Raw genomic sequence first — 19,300 nt, 5'->3', positions numbered from 1 at the left:
CTGCTTGGGATTCTCTCCCACACCTCTCTGTGCCCCTCCCCAGCTCATGCTCTCTCAAAATAAATAAACTTAAAAAAAATAATCATAAACTTGGTTATCAACATGGTACCTTATCTGTAACTTACCCCTCTATCAAGCTGATAAACTCAGGCAGGAAAAACTCCAATTGGGTCTACCTACCATCTGGTCTTAACACTTGTAGCCTCATATTTGCCATGCCTCAGTCTTCCTTATTTTCTAGATTTTCATTTCCGTATCATTATTGGACATGTTCTTCTCAATCCTTGGACTCTCATCCACCAACTCAAAGGTGTCCTGTGAGTCCTCCCTAGGTGCTATGTGTTCCCCATGATAGTTTGCAAGTTTCTCTCCCACCAGTTGTTAAGGTACCAAGGAGCATTGGAACTTCCCTAGCACCCACGCAGGCCAGACAATATGTCAGCCTTTCATGTGATGCTTTAAGTATTAAAGTGACTCCTCAAAATATACATAAGCACATATAAAACTTTAAACATTTTACCAGAAGTGTACATTGCAGAACTAAACAGCAATGAGAAACTTTCACAAAGCCTTTAGAGGCAATTTGTAAGATTTGTATTTCTTTTTAAAAAAGACATTAATATTCATTATATATTTACATCTTAAAAACACCCAATTGTGTGAAAAGGAAACATTCAATGGCACACTAGCAGCAGAAGGTGCTTATTAACTCCTAATCGTTTTCATGTCATATCTATATAAACACTACAGGGAATAAATCAACTCAAATAAGAAACGAGTATAATTTTAATACCAGATTTTAAACAGGAATCTGTGAAAGTCTTACTACATGAGGATTTTCACACCAAGTAGACAAAACACATAGTAATCTAAAACTTAGAGGAAAGCAAGTTAACAGCTTTTCTCTTAGTTGAGGCCTGTCCAACCTCAGTGACATTCCCAGATAAAGCATAAAGTTACCACTATACATTTTAAAAGGATTGGTCCAGTTGTGTTTTCTCTATTTTTAATTCCTCCTCTTCATTTACAGCATTGGCAGCAGCATCATTGTGTGGACTGTCAAGAATGTCTTTGTCAAATCTGTTTGATGACTCCTCCTCTTGATCTTCCCCTGTATTAACCTCTTCAATGGTCTCTGCCCCGGGTGCGCTCGCTAATGAGTCTGAAAGAGAAATTACTCCTTCTAAGCACCTGATCCAATCTTACCTGATAAATACAAATCTCTCCACAAACTTACATCAGTGGAAATGAAATCTATGATCATTTTCCTAAAAATAGCCATTTTTATACATGTACAAAGTCCACTCAAAAATGCAAGCCTTGAACTCAAACCTTGAATCACAGCCAAATGCAACTATTTTCATTCAAAAATCGTAACCACTAGACAATCGTTTTTAAAAATCAAATGCTCCTTGCAACTCTTGATCTTGGGGTTGAGTTCAAGCCTCAGGCTGGGTGTAGACATTACTTAAAAATAAAATCTATTAAAAATAAAAATAAAAACCAAATGCTCTAAACAGCTAAATGTCAAAGTGATCTCTAGCAAAGAAAATTTAGGATCCTTGTATCTATTTGGCCAAATTTTAAAGTCATATATTATAAATAGAAGATAAACCTTACAATGCTTATTGCCAGGTATCTGTGATAATGACAGCAAGGAACTGCCATCAGTGATAGTTTTATCTTCATGTAATTTTTCACCTGGTAGTAATAAAATATCCATTTGTAAAGCTGAAGATTAAATTCATTTTAATTGGAAAGAATGATAATGTAGTGACACAAATTTTCACTTGAGAGTTTTATTATCTTAGGTGAAACTTGTTTTATAACATGATGCCTTCAATACTTAACTGTAATTCTTATTTTCCCATTTCAAAAGGAAAACTACATTGGAAACTGAAAAAGATATATGTGATCCTCCTTCGTGCATTCAAAACCAATTTTCATTATTTTTAAATATAGTTTTGACAAACTTGGTTGTCTAAGTTTCCAAACCCACAGTATATTTTAAAAACAGCAAATTTTGGGGCGCTTGGGTGGCTCAGTCAATAAGCGTCCAACTCTTGGTTTTGGCTCAGGTCATGATCTCACATTTCGTGAGTTCGAGCCCCGCATCGGGGTCCACACTGACAGTGCGGAGCCTGTTTGGGATTCTTTCTCTCCCTCTCTGCCCCTCCCCCACTCACTCTGTCTCTCTCAAAATAAACTTTTTTTTTTTAAACACTTATTTATTATTGAGAGGCAGAGAGAGACAGAGCAAGAGTATGGGATGGGCAGAGAGAGGGGGAGAGACAGAATCTGAAGCAGGCTCCAGGCTCTGAGCTGTCAGCGCAGAGCCGGGCGCGGGGCTTGAACCCACAAACCACAAGATCATGACCTGAGCCAAAGTCAGACGCTTAACCAATTGAGCCACCCAGGCACCCTGCAAAATGAATAAACTTAAAAAAATAAATTAAATAAAAATAAAAAATTAAAACAGCAAAATTTAAGACAGTTTTAAAAAAGGGAATGCATCTGATAAGCAAACCGACAGCTAAGTGCCAAAATGCAATAAAAAGCAGTTAAGGACCTATTTACGTCATAGCAAATGGCTCTGAATCCTCAAAGGGTACAGAAGGCATTTTGTATGTTTAGGAAGGTACCATAATAATTAACGTTCGTAATTATGACCCTACAGATAAAATATGTGTCACATGCCTTAAGGAGTCAGGGAAGAATATATTTTTGAAAGATTCAGAATCAAGTTTAAGTGATTAAAATAATTGTTCAAGAGGTACTCAGCTATCCAGAAAACCATCCTGGACTCCATTTATTCTTTGAAGATTCCAAATAGCTCTCACATACATACACACACGCATTGCCTCTCTCTCAGATATACATAAACTTAATATACTGTATCAGATTTTTCTATTCCTAGAGGTATTTTATTTTGGAGGTAGTAGAGAAGTTAAAATTTCTAACATGTCCCTGATATATTAATGGTAGCACATAAAACCCAGCATAAAATTTACCATTTCCGAGGGACTGACTATTACTCAGTAGCTTTGCCTGCCTCCTTTCCAAGGCCAGTTGTTTATTTCTCTCAATTCTCTGTTGTTGTTCTTCCGTTAGGCTTCTACTTGACTCAGAAGCAAACTTCTCACTTTCCAATGAGCTTGTCAAAAAGGGATCTGATTCGGTAGCAGTTACATCATGTACATTATTTTCTCTTACTTCATCTAGAGTAGAAATCAAAGTTAGTACATCCATAGTTAGAAAAAGAGCTTACGCAGCTATTAGTTGAAAACCAGTTTAAAGTAACAAGATGCCAGATCTGAAGAAACAAATTTGTTTCTTAAAATTGTTCTGAGGTGTGAGAATGTTACAAATACAGATTACCCTTGAACAACATAGTAGTTAGGAGCGCCAATAGACAGCCACAGTCAAAAATCCACATATAACTTTTGCCTCCCCCAAAACTTATCTGCTAATAGCCTACTGTTGAATACCAATAACATAAACAATTAACACATCTTGTCTATGTTATATGTATTACTCAATTTTTAAAGTAAGCTAGAGAAAAGACAATGTTATTAAAGGAAAGCATAAACAAGAGAAAATACATGTACAGTACTGAACCACAAAAATTCTGTAAGAGGAGGGAGCACCTGGGTGGCTCAGTCGTTACATGTCTGACTCTTGGTTTTGGCTTAGGTCCTGATCTCACGATTCATGGGTTTGAGCCCCGCATTGGACTCTGCACTGACAGTGAGGAGCCTGCTTGGGATTTTCTCTCTCACTGCCCCTCGCCTGCTCATGCTCACTCTCCCTCTCTCAACATAAATAAACAAACTTAAAAAAAAAGAAAAGAAATATAAATCTTTACAACAAAAGAACAATAAATTTTTTAAAAAGAGACCTTTTAAATCAAATGGTAATACTAGTTTAAAAATATGCAAGAAGACAAAGCAAAAGTTCTTAGTTATGATGAGAAAATATTTTCTGCTTGGGCTAATAAAAGAACTTAAAAGAATCCAAAGGATATTCTTGTTTTATATCCGACAAAAACAATTTAATAGCTTACTATAATGCCTGTATGATACACAGTAATTTTATGTTGGCTAATTTTTAAAAAATATTTATTTATTTTGAGAGTGAGAGAGCATGCGTGTGAGGGAGAGGCAGATAGAGGGAGAGAGAGAATCCCAAGTAGGCTCCTCACTGTCCATGCAGAGCCCAACCTGGGACTGGATCCCACAAACATGAAATCATGATCTGAATAGAAGTCAAGAGCCGGGCACTTAACCAACTGAGCCACCCAGGTGCCCCTAAGCTAATTTTTAATAGGGTAAATAAAACTCAGACACAAAGTGAAAAGGGAGGGGGTGCCTGGCTGGCTTAGTAAGTGGAGTGTGTAACTCTTGATCTCAGGGTTGTGAGTTTGAGACCCACACCGGGTGTAGAGATTACTTAAAAATAAAATCTTTCGGGGGTCCTGGGTGGCTCACTCAGTTGGGCATCTGACTCCGGCTCAGGTCATGATCTCACAGCTCATGGGTTCAAGCCCCATGTCGGGCTCTGTGCTGACAGCTCAGAGCCTGGAGCCTGCTTCGGATTCTGTGTCTCCCCCGCTCTCTCTGCCTCTCCCCTGCTTGTGCTCTGTCCCTCTCTCTCCCTAAAATAAATAAATATTAAAAAAAATTTTTTTTTTAATTTTTTTTTTTTTTTAATAAAATAAAATCTTCCAAGGGCGCCTAGGTGACTCAGTCAGTTAAGTGTCTGACTCTTGATTTCAGTTCAGGTCATGATCTCATGGTTGTGGGACTGAGCCCCACACTGGGCTCAGCATGGAATGTGGAATCTGCTTGGGATTCTCTCTCTCTCCCTCTCTCTCTGCCCCTCCCCTACTTGTACTTGTTTGCTTTCTCTCTCTCAAAATAAATAAACTTTGAAAAAAAAATAAAATCTTTTTAAAAAAAAATGAAAAGGAATAGAAATTTAGAGATCTATGAACATATTTCCACGTGAATTTAAAAAATAACTCAGGGGTGCCTGGGTGGCTCAGTCTGTTAAGCACCCGACTAATAATTCAGTGCTCTCTATATTAGTCTCAATAAATTCTTTTTTTTTTTTTTTTTTAAGTTTACCTATTTATTTGGAAAGGGGGAAGGAGGAAGGGAGAGGGGCAGAGAAAGAAAGAGACAGAGGGAGGGATAGAGAGAGAGAGAGGGAGAGAGAGAATCCCAAGCAGGCTCCAAGCTGTCAGTGCAAAGTCTGATGTGGGGCTCGAACTCACAAACTATGAGATCATGACCTGAGCTGAAATCAAGAGTCGGACACTTAACCAACTGAGCCACCCAGGTGCCCCTAGTCTTAATAAAGCTTTAAAGCCCTGTACACCAATAATCCTCAAAGTAGGATGCCCCTGAAATGATCCACAGTGGGATGGAAAGTAAATATTGTATCCTCCATTTATATTTCATTTAAGAATTAAGAAAAATTGTCATACTGAAGACAGGCAGTGACAAATTATCATTTATCCATATGACAAGCAGTTAGTTCCACCTGTAGAAGGGTAGGAGAGCTGGGCCCTTGCTCATGTTTTGAATTTCAGCATATTGTGACATAGAGCTGATTCTGATTGCCCAGTTAAGTAAACTGTCTAGTTTTAATACAAAATGTATAAGTGATAGCTTAAAAATATTTCTGCAAAATAATATGAAGAGAAGGTAGACAGAAGATAATAGATACAAGCAAGAACTAAGAAAACGGCAAAGCTGACATTTCACCTTCTCCCTACATCATTCACATCACAGGGTTAAAAAAAATAACGTCCTCTGATCTGACAAGTAGACAAAAAAAATTTCTATCAAGAAGACCATTTGAAATATGAATTTACATACATTGTGCCTTGAGGTATTAGCTAATGTAGTAAAAACCATCACAACGAGCATAACATTTTAGGACAAAGATAAACCTTTACAATTATTCCAGTGGTTTAAAATCATATGATATTTAATTTTACAATCCAAATCCCTTTTGAGGTTTCTTCGTTGACAGTCAAAGACAAAAAGCAATACACTTGACCTTCCAGACACAGAAAAAAAAAAAAATGTGGCCAGAAACCAAAATCCATTCCTTTGTCAGGAAATATTGATGGAAGACAGATAGAAAACATTGCTAGAGAAGTTAAGAAACAAGTATTAGGACCAACTATGCAATTTTGGGATATCTAATATGCTTCACCATCCATGGCTTACAGGATTCCAAATTAATGATAATGAAATACATATCGAACTACTGTTTTGTGGGGTCATGAAAGGAAAGATCTCTTCAACAGTAAATGGCCTCTTTAATACAATGTTATGTGGAAAAACAACGGGAACATAATCACTGACGGAGCTTCAACTGATAAAAATGGGAGTAAAAAAATTAGAACCACACATGAAATTCACTCACTGCAACATTCATAGGCAAGCCACTGTGGCAAAGAAGCTAAAGACAAATATTCAATGTGCTACAGGATGCCATCATTTCGGCACACAACTACCAGATAAGCAAATATGCAATAATTATTAAAGGGAAGTAGTACTATGGGAAAAAAAGGATAGAGGAATCAGGACTGGGGGTGGGAGTACGATTTTAATAATGTGGCTGCAGAGACTTCACTGAGTTGACATCTGAGCAGTCTGAAGGAGGTAAGAGAGCCATGCAGACTTGGGGGCGGGAAAGACAGAGGACGTGTTCAAGGCAGAGTGTAAGAGTACAAAAGCCTTAAGACAAAATGTGCCTAGCAGGTTGGAGGAACAGCTAGGAGGCAAGTGTTGTGGAAGCAGTGTGAGTGGGGAACTGTAAATGATACAGAGAGGCAAACGAGGTGGGGTAAGGAATAGATACTGTAGGGCCAAGTAGGACATTATGAGCATTTTGGCTTTTGCTTTGGATGAAATAAGGAGCCACTATAGGGCTTTGAGCAGAGGAGTGATAGGACTATATGTCTGTCAAAAATATAAAAATATAACCCCTGATTAAAAAAAATTTTTTAACTTTTTATTTATTATTGAGAGACAGAGCATGAGCATGGGAGGGGCAGAGAGAGGTGGAGACACAGAATCCGAAGAAGGCTCCAGGCTCTGAGCTGTCAGCACAGAGCCCAACACGGGGCTCAAACTCACTAAATGTGAGATCATGACCTGGGCCGAAGTCGGTCACCCAACCGACTAAGCCACACAGGCGCCCCAACCCCTGGTTAATTTTTAAGAAAAATGATTGAAAAAAGGTAGATGACAATTTACTTGTAAACTTCGACCAAAAATCCTTGCATTAGTGAATGGGATTGGAAAAGGGATACCGAGAGTAGTGAAGTGCGGTGTGTGATACTCTATTTCCGTTTGGATGCATCTTAATAAGGTAAAACCAAGATTGGGTGGGAAAATACTGTATCTACACCCCACCTTCAAATCATCGATCAAGTATCAGCACAAGATTTTTGGAAAAAAAAAAAATCAGTAGAATATTCAATCATATTGTTCTCACTTTAAAACCTCATAATGATGTTTTGGTGAAAATAAAAATGTGCACTATTTACCATATCCATTTAACATGTATTATAAAAACAAATAAAATGCTCAAAACATGTACTGTTACAGTCCCTTAACCAAAAGATTTGGAATCTATCCTCTCAGGATACAAAGAAAACAGATACAACAAGGCTGTGTGACATAGGCCTCTTCTATGTACCCAGGATTTCAGCACGCCTGTAATTCCATGACTAGTCCTGTGTTAATTTATGCCTCTGCATGAGTCCCTCTCTTCAAAATCACCTTTGCCTGGACTCTACTCCGTATCATTCAAAGGACTTGTGATACGTCCTCTGTGAATCTTTCCCCTCCCCTAGGTAAAATCAACTATGCTCTCCTTTGCACCCTACCCTGTGCCCTATTCATATTTCTAATTCTAGCACCTATCAGAACAGAGGTAGTGTTATATCTCACTCGTTCACTAATCTGTCAGCCCATGAGCCAAGGGGTCTGAACTTATTCATCTTTATCCCTGAAACTTTAGCACACACTATGCAACTCAAAAAGTGCTGAACAATCTAACCCAGTGGTATGTGCTGTGGAATATACTGTCGTTACTAATTCCTTTTTATTTACCAAATCCCATGCCACTGACACATACCATATGTTACCAACATATTTACAAAAAAATTTTTTAATAGTTTTTATTTATTTTTGAAGGAGAGAGAGACAGAGCATGAGCAGGGGAGGAGCAGAGAGACGGAGACATAGAATTTGAAGCAGGCTCCAGGCTCTAAGCTGTCAGCACGGAGCCCGGTGTGGAGCTCGAACTCACCAACTGTGAGATCATGACCTGAGCCGAAATTGGACGCTTAACCAACTGAGCCACCCAGGCGCCCCGTTTTACCAAAATATTTAAATCTTGGATTATTTAAATCACAATCCTTCACATTTTTAAAAGCAGTTTATAAATAACTTTGCAGGATTCTAAATGCAGCCTGTATTTTCTACATCTATTAAAAGTTTAAAAGACAAAAATAAACAAACATGTATGGAGCCATCGCACAGAAAATCTGATAACTATACAGACCCTGTCGGCAGGAACCATATGTTTTGATGTGTGTGACTGCCTATGGTTGCATTGGACAACTAACAAATGCAATCGATACCAGGAACAGTCACATAGGTCTTACTAAAATCCTATAGACATCCTCCTTAACTTACAATGGGGTTACATCCTGATGGGCCCACTGTAAGTTGACAATATTTAAAGTCAAAACGGATTCAATATACCTACCCTACCTTAAACATGCTCAGAACATGCACACCAGCTTACAGTTAGGCAAAATCATGTAACACAAAGTTTATTTTATAATAAAGTGCTGAATATATCATGTAATTTATTGAATACTGTACTAAAGTAGAAAACAGAATGCCTGTCAGTGTATCGGTTGTTTACCCTCATGATCATGTGACTGACCGGGCAGTGTGGCCACCGTTGCTCAGCATCACGAGAGTGTCCTAGCACACACCACTAGCCCAGGAAAAAAATCAAAATCTGAAATTCTAAGTATGGCTTCTACTGAATGCCTATCACTTCTGTACCATCATACAGCTGAAAAATCATTTCAATCAAACCATTGTTAAGGACCATCTATGTACAGGATCTGTACTCTTAAGAGAAAAGTAAACTATTTCACCATCAAATTATTCTAATTCCCCAAAGCCCCTTCTTAGTTGTGTATATGTATATGAACACTCTATTTTGTCATTATTCTCATTAACAAGCACCACAAAGGATCAATGGGTCACCACCTGACTTCTCAAAAGCTCAAGTTCTGTGACGAAATATATTTTTACATCTCTTAATGGCACTGCAGTCATGTCTTTAAGAAACAAGTATTAAACAACACATACCAAGGCATCTTAATTCATTCCTATTTACTGTAATTATATACACAATATAGACGAAGAACTCAGTGCTTAATTTACCCATACCCCAACTAAATCTATTTCTAAAGCAATATTATATTAATAAACCTATATTCTTACCATTATTATTAATAAAATCTTCATGTAAAATAGGGAGGTCAAGTCGAATTCGTTTTAAACAAGTCTGAAAATAAAAGATATTTTTATACTTTCACCAGTAACATTTGGGGGAAAATGATAATTTATTCAATTCTTAGTTTCAAAAAGGGTGTTCTTCAAATAAGTACTATTAATTTCCTTTCTCTCTACCAAGAGAGACTTGAAAATGAAAATGCAAACAGCTACTTAGCCTCAACTGAATCCATACTTGGCAGGATTTAGCATTGTGAATGATATTCATAATCATCTCAACACCTACCTGTACTTCCTTTTTACTTCCCAGGTATTCAACTCTGTCAATAAAATCCTCAAATTGCAGTTTAGGGAATAGCCTATGTGCCCAATGCTCCATGTGTCTGATTAGCGTTTTCAAGTCTTCAGCCTGGCACATAAAAATAAAAATGCTAAATAGAAGATCCATTCTCACAACTGACCTTGTCAGCAGATTTTAGAATTGAATAGTAATGCCAAAGTCACTGGTGTCATTTTATATTTATATGGTTAAGAAACTTTTGAAGAAACTTTAAGAGAAATATTTATTGAGCTTAGAGAACTGCAGTCTGAAAGAGCACTAGATACATATTTAAAAAAAAAAACCAGTACGAAACTTAATAAAAGTTAAAAGATAATCATGTGTCTTTTCAGAACTGTAAAGTAACATATGAAAATAAGCTTTAATAAAATATGTCAAGGTATCTTTTAGGAATAACTAAACAAAATGACAGGTCCCTAAATCATATATAGAAAACAAAGTATTGAGAATTCAGCACTGTGAAAATATATTCAGAAATCCCAAGGGCAAAGTACAAAGACTAGAAACAACAGTTTAAATGTTCTCAGAGCACACTACCTATATATGAAATTTCAATTTAACATTAAAAATTTTAAATGAAAATGAAAAACAAAGTTTAATAAACTGAACTAATGAATGACAAAATTCTAAATTCCTGGTTTTACTATAAAATATTTACTTCTTCTCAACGTATATATATTTTTTTAACATTTATTTATTTTTGAGAGAGAGAGAGACAGGCAGACAATCCGAAGCAGGCTCCAGGCTCTGAGCTGTCAGCACACAGCCCAACGCGGGGCTCGAACTCACAAAACCATGACCCAAGCTGGAGTCAGATGCTTAACCGACTGAGCCACCCAGGTGCCCCGATAGTATTTTTTTTTTAATTTTTTTTAACATTTATTTATTATTGAGAGACAGAGAGACACAGAGCATGAGCAGGGAAGGGGCCAAGAGATGGAGAGACAAAGAATCTGAAGTAGGCTCCAGGCTCCGAGCTGTCAGCACAGAGCCCAATGCGGGGCTCAAACTCACAAACCCAGATGCCCCATCCAACAGTATTTTAAAATAGAGTAGTCAGGGGTGCCCGGGTGGCTCAGTTGGTTAGGCGTCTGACTTCAGCTCGGGTCATGGGTTTGAGCCCCGCATCGGGCTCTGTTTTTTTTTTTATGTTTATTTATTTTTATTATATTATTCATTATGTCTAATTTATTATTATGTATACATTTATATAATTACATCATATATTATACATTATATATAATTGTATTATATATTTATAGTGTAGACTATTTATATATTTAACATTATTAATATTTATTATAATTTGTTTATTTATAATTATATTAATAATTATTATTGTAAATAATTTATTTATATTTATTTTTGAGAGAGAGAGAGAGAGACAGAGCGTGAACGGGGAAGGCAGCAGAGAGAGAGGGAAGACACAGGATCTGAAGCAGGCTCCAGGCTCTGGGCTGTCAGCACAGAGCCCGACGCGGGGCTTAAACTCACAAACCGTGAGATCATGACCCAAGCTGAAGTTCGGTCGCTTAACCGACTGAGCCACCCAGGTGCCCCCCACAAAAAAATTTTTTAATAAAAAAGAAAAAAAAAGAGTAGTCAAAAGCACAGGCTCCGGGTCAGACTGCATAGATTCAAATCTCAATTCTACCACCCCTAGGTAAAAATCAACTATGCTCTCCTCTGCACCCTACCCTGTGTGACTTTAAACAAATCACTTTACCTCTATGCCTTCTTCTTCATGTATAAAATAAGAATAATATTATACACACTTTGTAGGGTTATGAGGAATAAGTGATACAAGTAAAGTGCCTGACATAAAGTATGCACTCAGATACTGGCTATTATTGTTGTTATGTCATCTTGTCTAAGAAGCCAGTGGTCAAGCCTACCAGTCACTAAACATGTAATACTACGAGCATGTGTTATCCTTCTCATTCTGATAATAAATATAAAAGGTTTCTTTTAATCCAATCACCTAAGATTATTTTCCAATTGTTGGGTGTAGCTGGTCAGTCACCTCACAATGTCATGTTAGACGGAAGGGTCACAAGAAGAGAAACACCCAAATACAGTAGGATGTCCTAAGTCATACACGGAGAAAAAAGCAGTAAGAACTCAACTTTGTGAGAAAATAAGAATTTCCAACGGCAAAGTACAGAAGACTAAATAGCATAAACTCTCAGAGCCTACCCTCACTCAGTGAAAAAACACAAAATTTTTATCCTTCATATACTCATTTACGCTAAAAAAGTACTTATTATGAAAATGATGAAGACTTCATTAAATTCAAAGCACCAATTCATCATTACAACCCAAAAATTTCAACAAGGGCAATGATAGGTATGGTTTTAAGGTTTTGGTGGGATTTTTTTTGGTTTCTTTTTTTTTTAAGTAAACGTGAGACTTTAACTCACAACCCCAAGATCGCGTCCCATGCTTCACTGACTGAGCCAGCCAGGTGTCCTTCTCTCTTTTTTTTTTTTTGAGATGGGTATGGTTTTATTATTATTTTTTTGAGAGTGTTTGCACCGCACATTCATGAGGGTGAGGGAGGGGCAGAGTGGGAGAGGGACGGAGGGAGAGGGAGAGGGTGTGAGAGAGAGACAGAATCCTAAGCAGGCCCCAAGCCCAGCACAGAGCCCTATGCAGGGCTCAATACCCCAACCATGAGATTATGACCTGAGCCGAAATCAAGAACTGGAAGCTTAACCAACTGAGACACCCAGGCACCCCCATCCTTTTTTTGAGATGGGTATGTTTTAAAATATCCTGATTTAGGGGGGCCTGGGTGGCTCAGTCAGTTAAGCGTGTGACTTGGGCTCACAACACGACCATGCATCTTGTGAGTTAGAGCCCCACACTGGATTCTCTGCTGTCGGTGCAGAGCCAGCTCTGGATCCTGTCTCCCTCTCTCTCTGCCCCTCCCTCACTGGCACTCCCTCTCTCAGAAATAAACATTTAAAAAAGATAAAATATCCTGATTTACATTTAGTTTTGTGCCAAAATAGGACACAGACTTCTACTCTCTCTTCCTATCCACTGAAGCTGAGCAAAGGTACAATTTTTCAGCCTCCCAGGTTTGAAATCTTGGGATTTTTAATTTTTAACTGAATTTATTTTTCATTGTTTATTTATTTTGAGAGAGAGCAAGAGAGTACAAGAGCAGGAGAGGGGGAGAGAGACTCCCAAGCACGTTCCATGCTGTCAGCGCAGAGCCAGAAGTGGGGCTTGATCTCATGAACAGAGAGATCATGACCCAAGCGGAAATCAAGAGTCGGATACTTGACTGATTGAGACACCCAGGTGCCGTTTTTAACTGAATTTAATTTTATTTTTCAAAGTGAGCTCTATGCTCAAGGTGGAATTTGAACTCATGACCCCAAGATCAAGAGTCACACTCTCTACAGACTGAACCAGTCAGACACCCTTCTTGGGACTTTTTTTTAAGTTTTTTTAAATGTTTATTTACTTTGGGGGGGGGGAGAGGGGCAGAGAGAGAGGGAGACACAGAATCCGAAGCAGTCTTCAGGCTCTGAGCTGTCAGCACAGAGCCCGACGAGGGCCTCGAACTCATGGACCACGAGATCATGGCCTGAGCTGAAGTCACTTATTCAACCAACTGAGCCACCCAGGCACCCCGAGACTATTTTTGACTCCCTTTTTTTTTTTTATCTCCTTTTATCCAATTGTCTAAGTACCATATGTTGTTTCTCTCTCTACTACTGCCCTATCAGGCTATCTTTACCTTATTCATCATCAACTTGATAGTGCAACAGCTGCCTCCTTCCAGCCTCTTCCTCTTTCCGATTATCCTGCATACCACACCAAGACGGTGCTCACTGTTGTATTAACATTACTCTAGCTGGGCTATGAAAGGGGAAGTCTAAGCTCTGCCTTTAACTATTGGCAATGGACACTTAAAACTCTAATAAAACTCCATTTCCTTAATAACTAGATAATAGAACCAATACCTACCCCAACAGGTTGAGAATTAAAGAATATATTTGAAAATACTTCATAAACTACAAAGCTTTACAAAGATATCTGCAAAAAATCGTATCTATACTGTACATGATTCAGAGAGAAGAGACTTTTGGGGCACCTGGGTGGCTCAGTCAGTTAAGCATCCGACTTTGGCTCAGGGCATGATCTCATGGTTTGTGGATTCAAGCCCCACACTGGGCTCTGTGCTGGCAGTGCAGAGCCTGCTTGGGATTCTCTCAAAATAAACAAACTTAAAAAAAAAAGATAAGAGACTTTTTTCTAATTTTTTAATATTTTATTTATTTTTGAGAGAGCGAGCGCACGCGAGCCTAAGAGGGACAGTGGGGGGAGGGGGTGCAGACACAGAATCTGAAGCAGGCCCCAGGCTCTGATCTGTCAGCACACAGCCCAGTGTGGGGCTTGAATCCACAAACCATGAGATCATGACTTGAGCTGAAGTCGGACCCTTAACCAACCAAGCCACCCAGGCGCCCCAGGAGACTTTTTAAACGTACATTTGGACAGTGATCGACAGTTCTTAAATGTCTTCATTTTTCAACAACTTAACTGATGCCTACTATGAATCAGACACATATGACAAGATAAGTATCATATCTTAGGGACATGTAAGTGATTGATACAGGTAAAGTCCTTGCTCTCCTGAAACCTAAAATTTATCTTTAATGTAGACTAAGTAAATTATATTCCTAGAAATTATAAAGTATAAAATCAGAGCTTACAGACTTAGAGATGATTTTCCTAAAGCCATACAAGGGCACAAATTAGACTGTAAGACAGGTTTCTGATTCTTCAAGCAGTGCCCTTTCCACTACATCTCAGTTTCCCAAGAGATACAATGAATGATAGTATCTGTGGCACATTCTAAGACTCCTCAGAACATGGTAATGGGCCCAGTTTTACCAATATTTGAAAAAACAAAGGTCTAAAACAAAAATCAGACATTTCTTACCTCATAGCCTTTACCTTTGAATTTTGCCTTATCAAACACATGCCGTAATGCCGGAAGCCCTCTCTCTGAAATTAATCTGTAGAGAGAAATAGGTTTTGAATTTCCAGTTTGCTAGAGCCATCAAGGAGAAAAAGCAAAACCGTAAGAAAAAAAAATATTATCTGAACTGAGAAAATATGTCTTTAGAAATAACTGATCCCCCAATCAGCCCATAAAAGTTGGTGCTTTTTTTCCAAATGTTTATTTGTTTTTGAGAGAGAGCGCAAGCCAGGGAGGGGCAGAGAGAGAGGGGGACAGAGGATCAGAAGCAGGCTCTGGGCTGACAGCAGCGAGCCTGATGCAGGGCTTGAACCCATAAACTGTGAGATCACGACCTGAGCCGAAGTCAGACGGTCGACTGACTGAGCCACCCAGGTGCCCCCTAAAAGTTTTTAATATAAGGGGGAAAAAAAAATGTAAAGAAAAAGTATAAATGTTTAAGGAAATAGTCAATGTACCTCTGAGCATCCAGCCTGGGTATATTCCGTTTAACTGTTCTCTTTGGAGGTACAGGCACAGGTGCTCCTCTCCCTAACTCTGGTGAAATATATTAAGATTTAATATTACTTAAATAATTTAAGTCTCATTTACAAAATGTCTCATTTCTATGCTGATAGATGGATAACAGAATGTGGGCACTCTTTTGGAACTCCATACAGACCTTCATCAGGTTCAGCTCCCTCACCATCTTCTCTCTGTGGAGACGCTGGAGGTGGGAAAGGAGGAAAAGTTTCATCTTCCACATGCTCATAATCTGGTAGGTCAATCAAGCCATTCTGTGGTTCCAGCATTTTTTCTTCTACAAGAAAAAATAAACATGTTTATTCATCCAAGTAATCTATTATACAGTTAAGTTCTACCTGCAGCAAAATGCACGTGTTTCAGTCAGTTAAACCACATTTCAAACTCGTATCATGAAAAGAGTAGAAAGTGGTTATAGGAAAAATAGAACTGGGTTAGAAATCAAAACCGGGGCACCTGGGTGGCTCAGTCGGTTAAATGTCTGACTTCCACTCAGGTCATGATCTCATGGTTCATGAGTTCAAGCCCTGCGTCGGGCTCTGTGCTGAGGGCCCAGAGCCTAGAGCCTGCTTCAGATTCTGTCTCCCTCTCTCTGTGCCCCTCCCCCACTCCATCTCTCTCTGTCTCTCAAAAATGAATAAACATTAATAAATAAATAAATAAATAAATAAATAAATAAAAACTAAGGTTTAAAAAAAATTTTTTTTTAACGTTTATTTTTGAAAGAGACAGAGTGCAAGCCTGATGCGGGGCTCAAACTCACGAACTGCGAGATCATGACCTGAGCCAAAGTCGGACGCTTAACCAACTGAGGCACCCAGGAGCCCCAAAACTGAGTTCTAATGTAGACCCTACCGCTCAATAACTGCATGGTTTCCAGCAAATCATTTTACCTCAACTGTTGAGTCTCCCTTATCATAAAAAGATGATTTTGACTTTTCAGAGGGTTTCAAACTGTGGTCCAAATGGATATGAAATCGGCAGGGTTCAGATACCTCGCCCCCACTTCAACCAGAGCAACTTTTTAAAAAACCTGTTTACATACTGGTCTTCTAGGTAAGGTTTCCTTTGAAAGAAGAGAAATAAATAATCCTCAGGTTGATAACTTGAAAGAATGTTTTTCAGTACCATCTAACTTGACCCCTCAGCAACATCTCACACTTTTGATCAGTTCCTTTTTCTGGAAAAGTGTTTTCATTGACTTCTGAAACACAGTACTCACCTGGTTTTCCTCCCTCTCTGGACAGTCCTCCTGGATCTTCTGTGCAGATTCATCTTCCCCTAACCTGGTCAGTAAGCATTCAAGGCTCCATCCAAGCCTCTTCACTCATTTATGCACATTGCTTTAATAATCATTTGTAGATGGCTAATTTTTAATTTTTTTTAACATTTATTTATTTTTGAGAGAGAGAGCATGAGCGAGCACGAGTGGGGGGGGGGGGAGGGGCGGAGAGAGGGAGACACAGAATCTGAAGCAGGCTCCAGGCTCTGAGCTGTCAGCACAGAGCCTGACGCGGGGCTTGAACTCAAGGGCTGAGAGATCATGACCTGAGCTGAAGTCCGACGCTTAACCAAATGAGCCACCCAGGGGCCCTAGATGGTTAATTTCTTATCTCTCTACCCTAGGCGTCAAATCTAAGCTCCAGATCCCTACTTCTCATTTTACAGCTCTTAAATTTCTCAAAAGCACCTACAACTTACCATGTACAAACCAAACTTGTAAATTTTCCCAGTTCAGGGAATGACACCTTTTCAGGTATGCAAATAAGAAACTTGTAAGTCACCTTTGATACTTCCTTCCCCCATCCTACATATCTTGTCCATTTTTCTTCCTAAACATCCGTTCAGTCTTCCCATTTCTCCCTACCTCCACAACTGCTTCCCACATTTCTTGCTTGGGTTATTCGATTACTCATAACCGCTTTGGCCTTTTTCAAACCATTCTCCCTATCACACCTAGGTTGAAGCTCTGAAAACGTAAAGCCAGTCACATGATCGCTTGGCTTAAATACTTAAATAGCTTCCTGCTGCGCTGAAGCTAATGATAAAACTCCAAGCCCCTGGGTTGGCACCTTCCTACTTCTCCGGCCTCACTTCTTACCGCTCTGCATGCTCTTTTCTTTCAGTCCCTTAAAAGAGCCATATCCCTCAGGTCACAAGTCCTTTGCTAAGGCTGCTTCCTATCTAGAAGGCTCTTCCCAGACTCCTTATCTCTTTCAGATCTCAATTATCACCTCCTCAGATAAATCTACCCCAATTTCCCGGAATTAAATCCTCCTATAATAAGTATTCAAAATGTCACATGCCACGTGCTGCACCATTGTATCCCCAAAGCTGGTATACAGCAGGTGCTCCATATTTACTGAATGAAGGAATAAAGTTTCCAAAGCTTCCCTCAAACCGTAAAACCAGCAGAGCTACAGGATCCCTAAAGTCTCTCCAATTCTAAATTTCAATGACCACAAACACATAAAAACAAAACAACGTATAACGTTCAATAACCACAGATTTTCAAAACTGGAAAGGCAGTTAGAGGTCATGTAATCTAAAGTAGCTTCCTACCTACAATAAATCTATTCAAGTTAAGTTCAATTCTAGTTAATTTTCTCTAGGAAGAAATGGGGTTCACACCTTTGAGATCAACAGGGAACTCTGAGTTTGATGGCAGGGCACAAACTATATTAAGTGTAGCAAGAAGCAATGTTAATTGCTTGTTCATTAATATCCAAACTACAATTCGTTCCCAGGCCCATAGGGCTCCAATGTCTAACTTCATCCAAGTTATCAAAACAGTAGAACGTGACGAAAGGGGAGTCCCACCAGACTGACTCAATGTCCTCCTTTGCTAACCACCCTAAAAACACTAAACTTTCCATCCCACCCCTCTTCTCCATCCTTCCCATCCCCGCTCCGCTAGTCTCACTTCAGTTCCATTCATGCATTCATTGCGCATCCATTCCACATTTCACAGGACGCATCCTGCGTTTAGAAACCCCTGGACAGCAAGTAGCTGGCGGCGTAAAGATCGATCTGATGCACGTTCCCTCCCGCCAGAAAACGGGGTTTAACCATAAGCCGACCCGAAACGGAAACAAGTAAATACGCCCGCCCTCCTCACCACCAGGTCGTGGGCTCTCAGTCCCGCTCAGCCCAGGTCCGTATCACAGCCTCCACACTCCCTCCCCGCGACCCCCCCAAGCACCCCAGCGCCTCCACCTGCCTCGCTAGGCCGCCGCTTCCCCCAGGCCCTTCCCACGCCTTTAAGCCCGCTCTCACCTCAAACGCACGGCTGTGGCCACGGCGCGGTGCTGGGCGCAGCTGCCAAACCGCGTTGATCGCGAGACTCTGAAGATTTCCCCCCCCCCCCCCCCCGCGAGAAGAGGCCTTGGCGTTTGGCGCCAAATCTGCGCAGGGTTCGGGCGGAGCCTAAGGGACCCACCTCCTCCAGGCCCCGCCCACCCATGTCCGTCCCCGCCTTTCCTGGGTCCCGCCCTTCCACCGCTTCCGCCCCTCCTTAATTCCTCACGGGAAATGAAATTTACTTGCATAAAGCTCATTGTGTTATGCTCTAAGCACTTTAGACTTTGGAGAAAGGCCTCAGTTTTCTAGAAAACTGGCTTGTGGATGGAGTAGAAAAAAATAGAGGCAAAAGAATTTAATGAAAAACTTCTGATTGTTCAGAGTTAGTAACAATTGCTTGAACACTGAGTTTTACTGTTTATTGAATAATGAGCTGAGAAAAGAGGTGATAGAGTGTTAGAGTCATGTAGGCACAAAAATGTCAAAAATATGTCACTGTATATATATAATTTTTTTTTTAAGACAGTTCAGGGATGTCTGGCTGGCTCAGTAGATAGAACTGGCGACGTCTTGATC

General features: G+C 39.6%; 1 protein-coding gene and 1 non-coding gene across 3 annotated transcripts; both read right to left on the bottom strand.

Moving 5' to 3' along the window:
* Positions 1–28: 28 nt before the first annotated feature.
* On the bottom strand, positions 29–18,762 carry TIPIN (TIMELESS interacting protein). Of its 2 annotated transcripts, none has more exons than XM_047074915.1 (8): positions 18,701–18,762; positions 15,564–15,701; positions 15,361–15,439; positions 14,864–14,939; positions 9,850–9,972; positions 9,552–9,615; positions 3,012–3,218; positions 29–1,162 (listed from the first exon to the last, which is right to left on the bottom strand). In XM_047074915.1, exons 2-8 carry the CDS (start codon positions 15,691–15,693, stop codon positions 972–974), a joined length of 870 nt encoding a protein of 289 aa, XP_046930871.1. In that variant the 5' UTR covers positions 15,694–15,701; positions 18,701–18,762; the 3' UTR covers positions 29–971. The 2 variants fall into 2 exon arrangements, with proteins under 2 accessions (XP_046930871.1, XP_046930870.1); XM_047074914.1 differs by lacking the exon at positions 18,701–18,762 and adding an exon at positions 16,647–16,802.
* LOC124509028 (small Cajal body-specific RNA 14) lies at positions 8,546–8,681 on the bottom strand. The gene has a single exon (XR_006961388.1). It is a non-coding gene; the product is annotated as a small Cajal body-specific RNA 14 (non-coding RNA).
* Positions 18,763–19,300: the final 538 nt, after the last annotated feature.

Source organism: Lynx rufus, unplaced genomic scaffold, assembly GCF_022079265.1.
Source record: "Lynx rufus isolate CCGP_SWC_20201006 ecotype Redwood Valley unplaced genomic scaffold, mLynRuf1.p SCAF_13, whole genome shotgun sequence".
Lineage (NCBI taxonomy): Eukaryota > Metazoa > Chordata > Mammalia > Carnivora > Felidae > Lynx > Lynx rufus.
Note: the sequence above shows the minus strand (reverse complement) of the source record. Positions and strands in the feature narration are given on the sequence as shown.

Coding starts and splice junctions, on each gene's coding strand:
- TIPIN (XM_047074915.1), bottom strand. CDS start 15,693: ATGCTGGAACCACAGAATGGCTTGATTGACCTACCAGATTATGAGCAT. Junction 9,616..9,849: donor GAAGTAAAAAGGAAGTACAG/GTAGGTGTTGAG, acceptor TTTTATTTTCAG/ACTTGTTTAAAACGAATTCG. Junction 1,163..3,011: donor TAGTCAGTCCCTCGGAAATG/GTAAATTTTATG, acceptor TTTCTCTTTCAG/ACTCATTAGCGAGCGCACCC.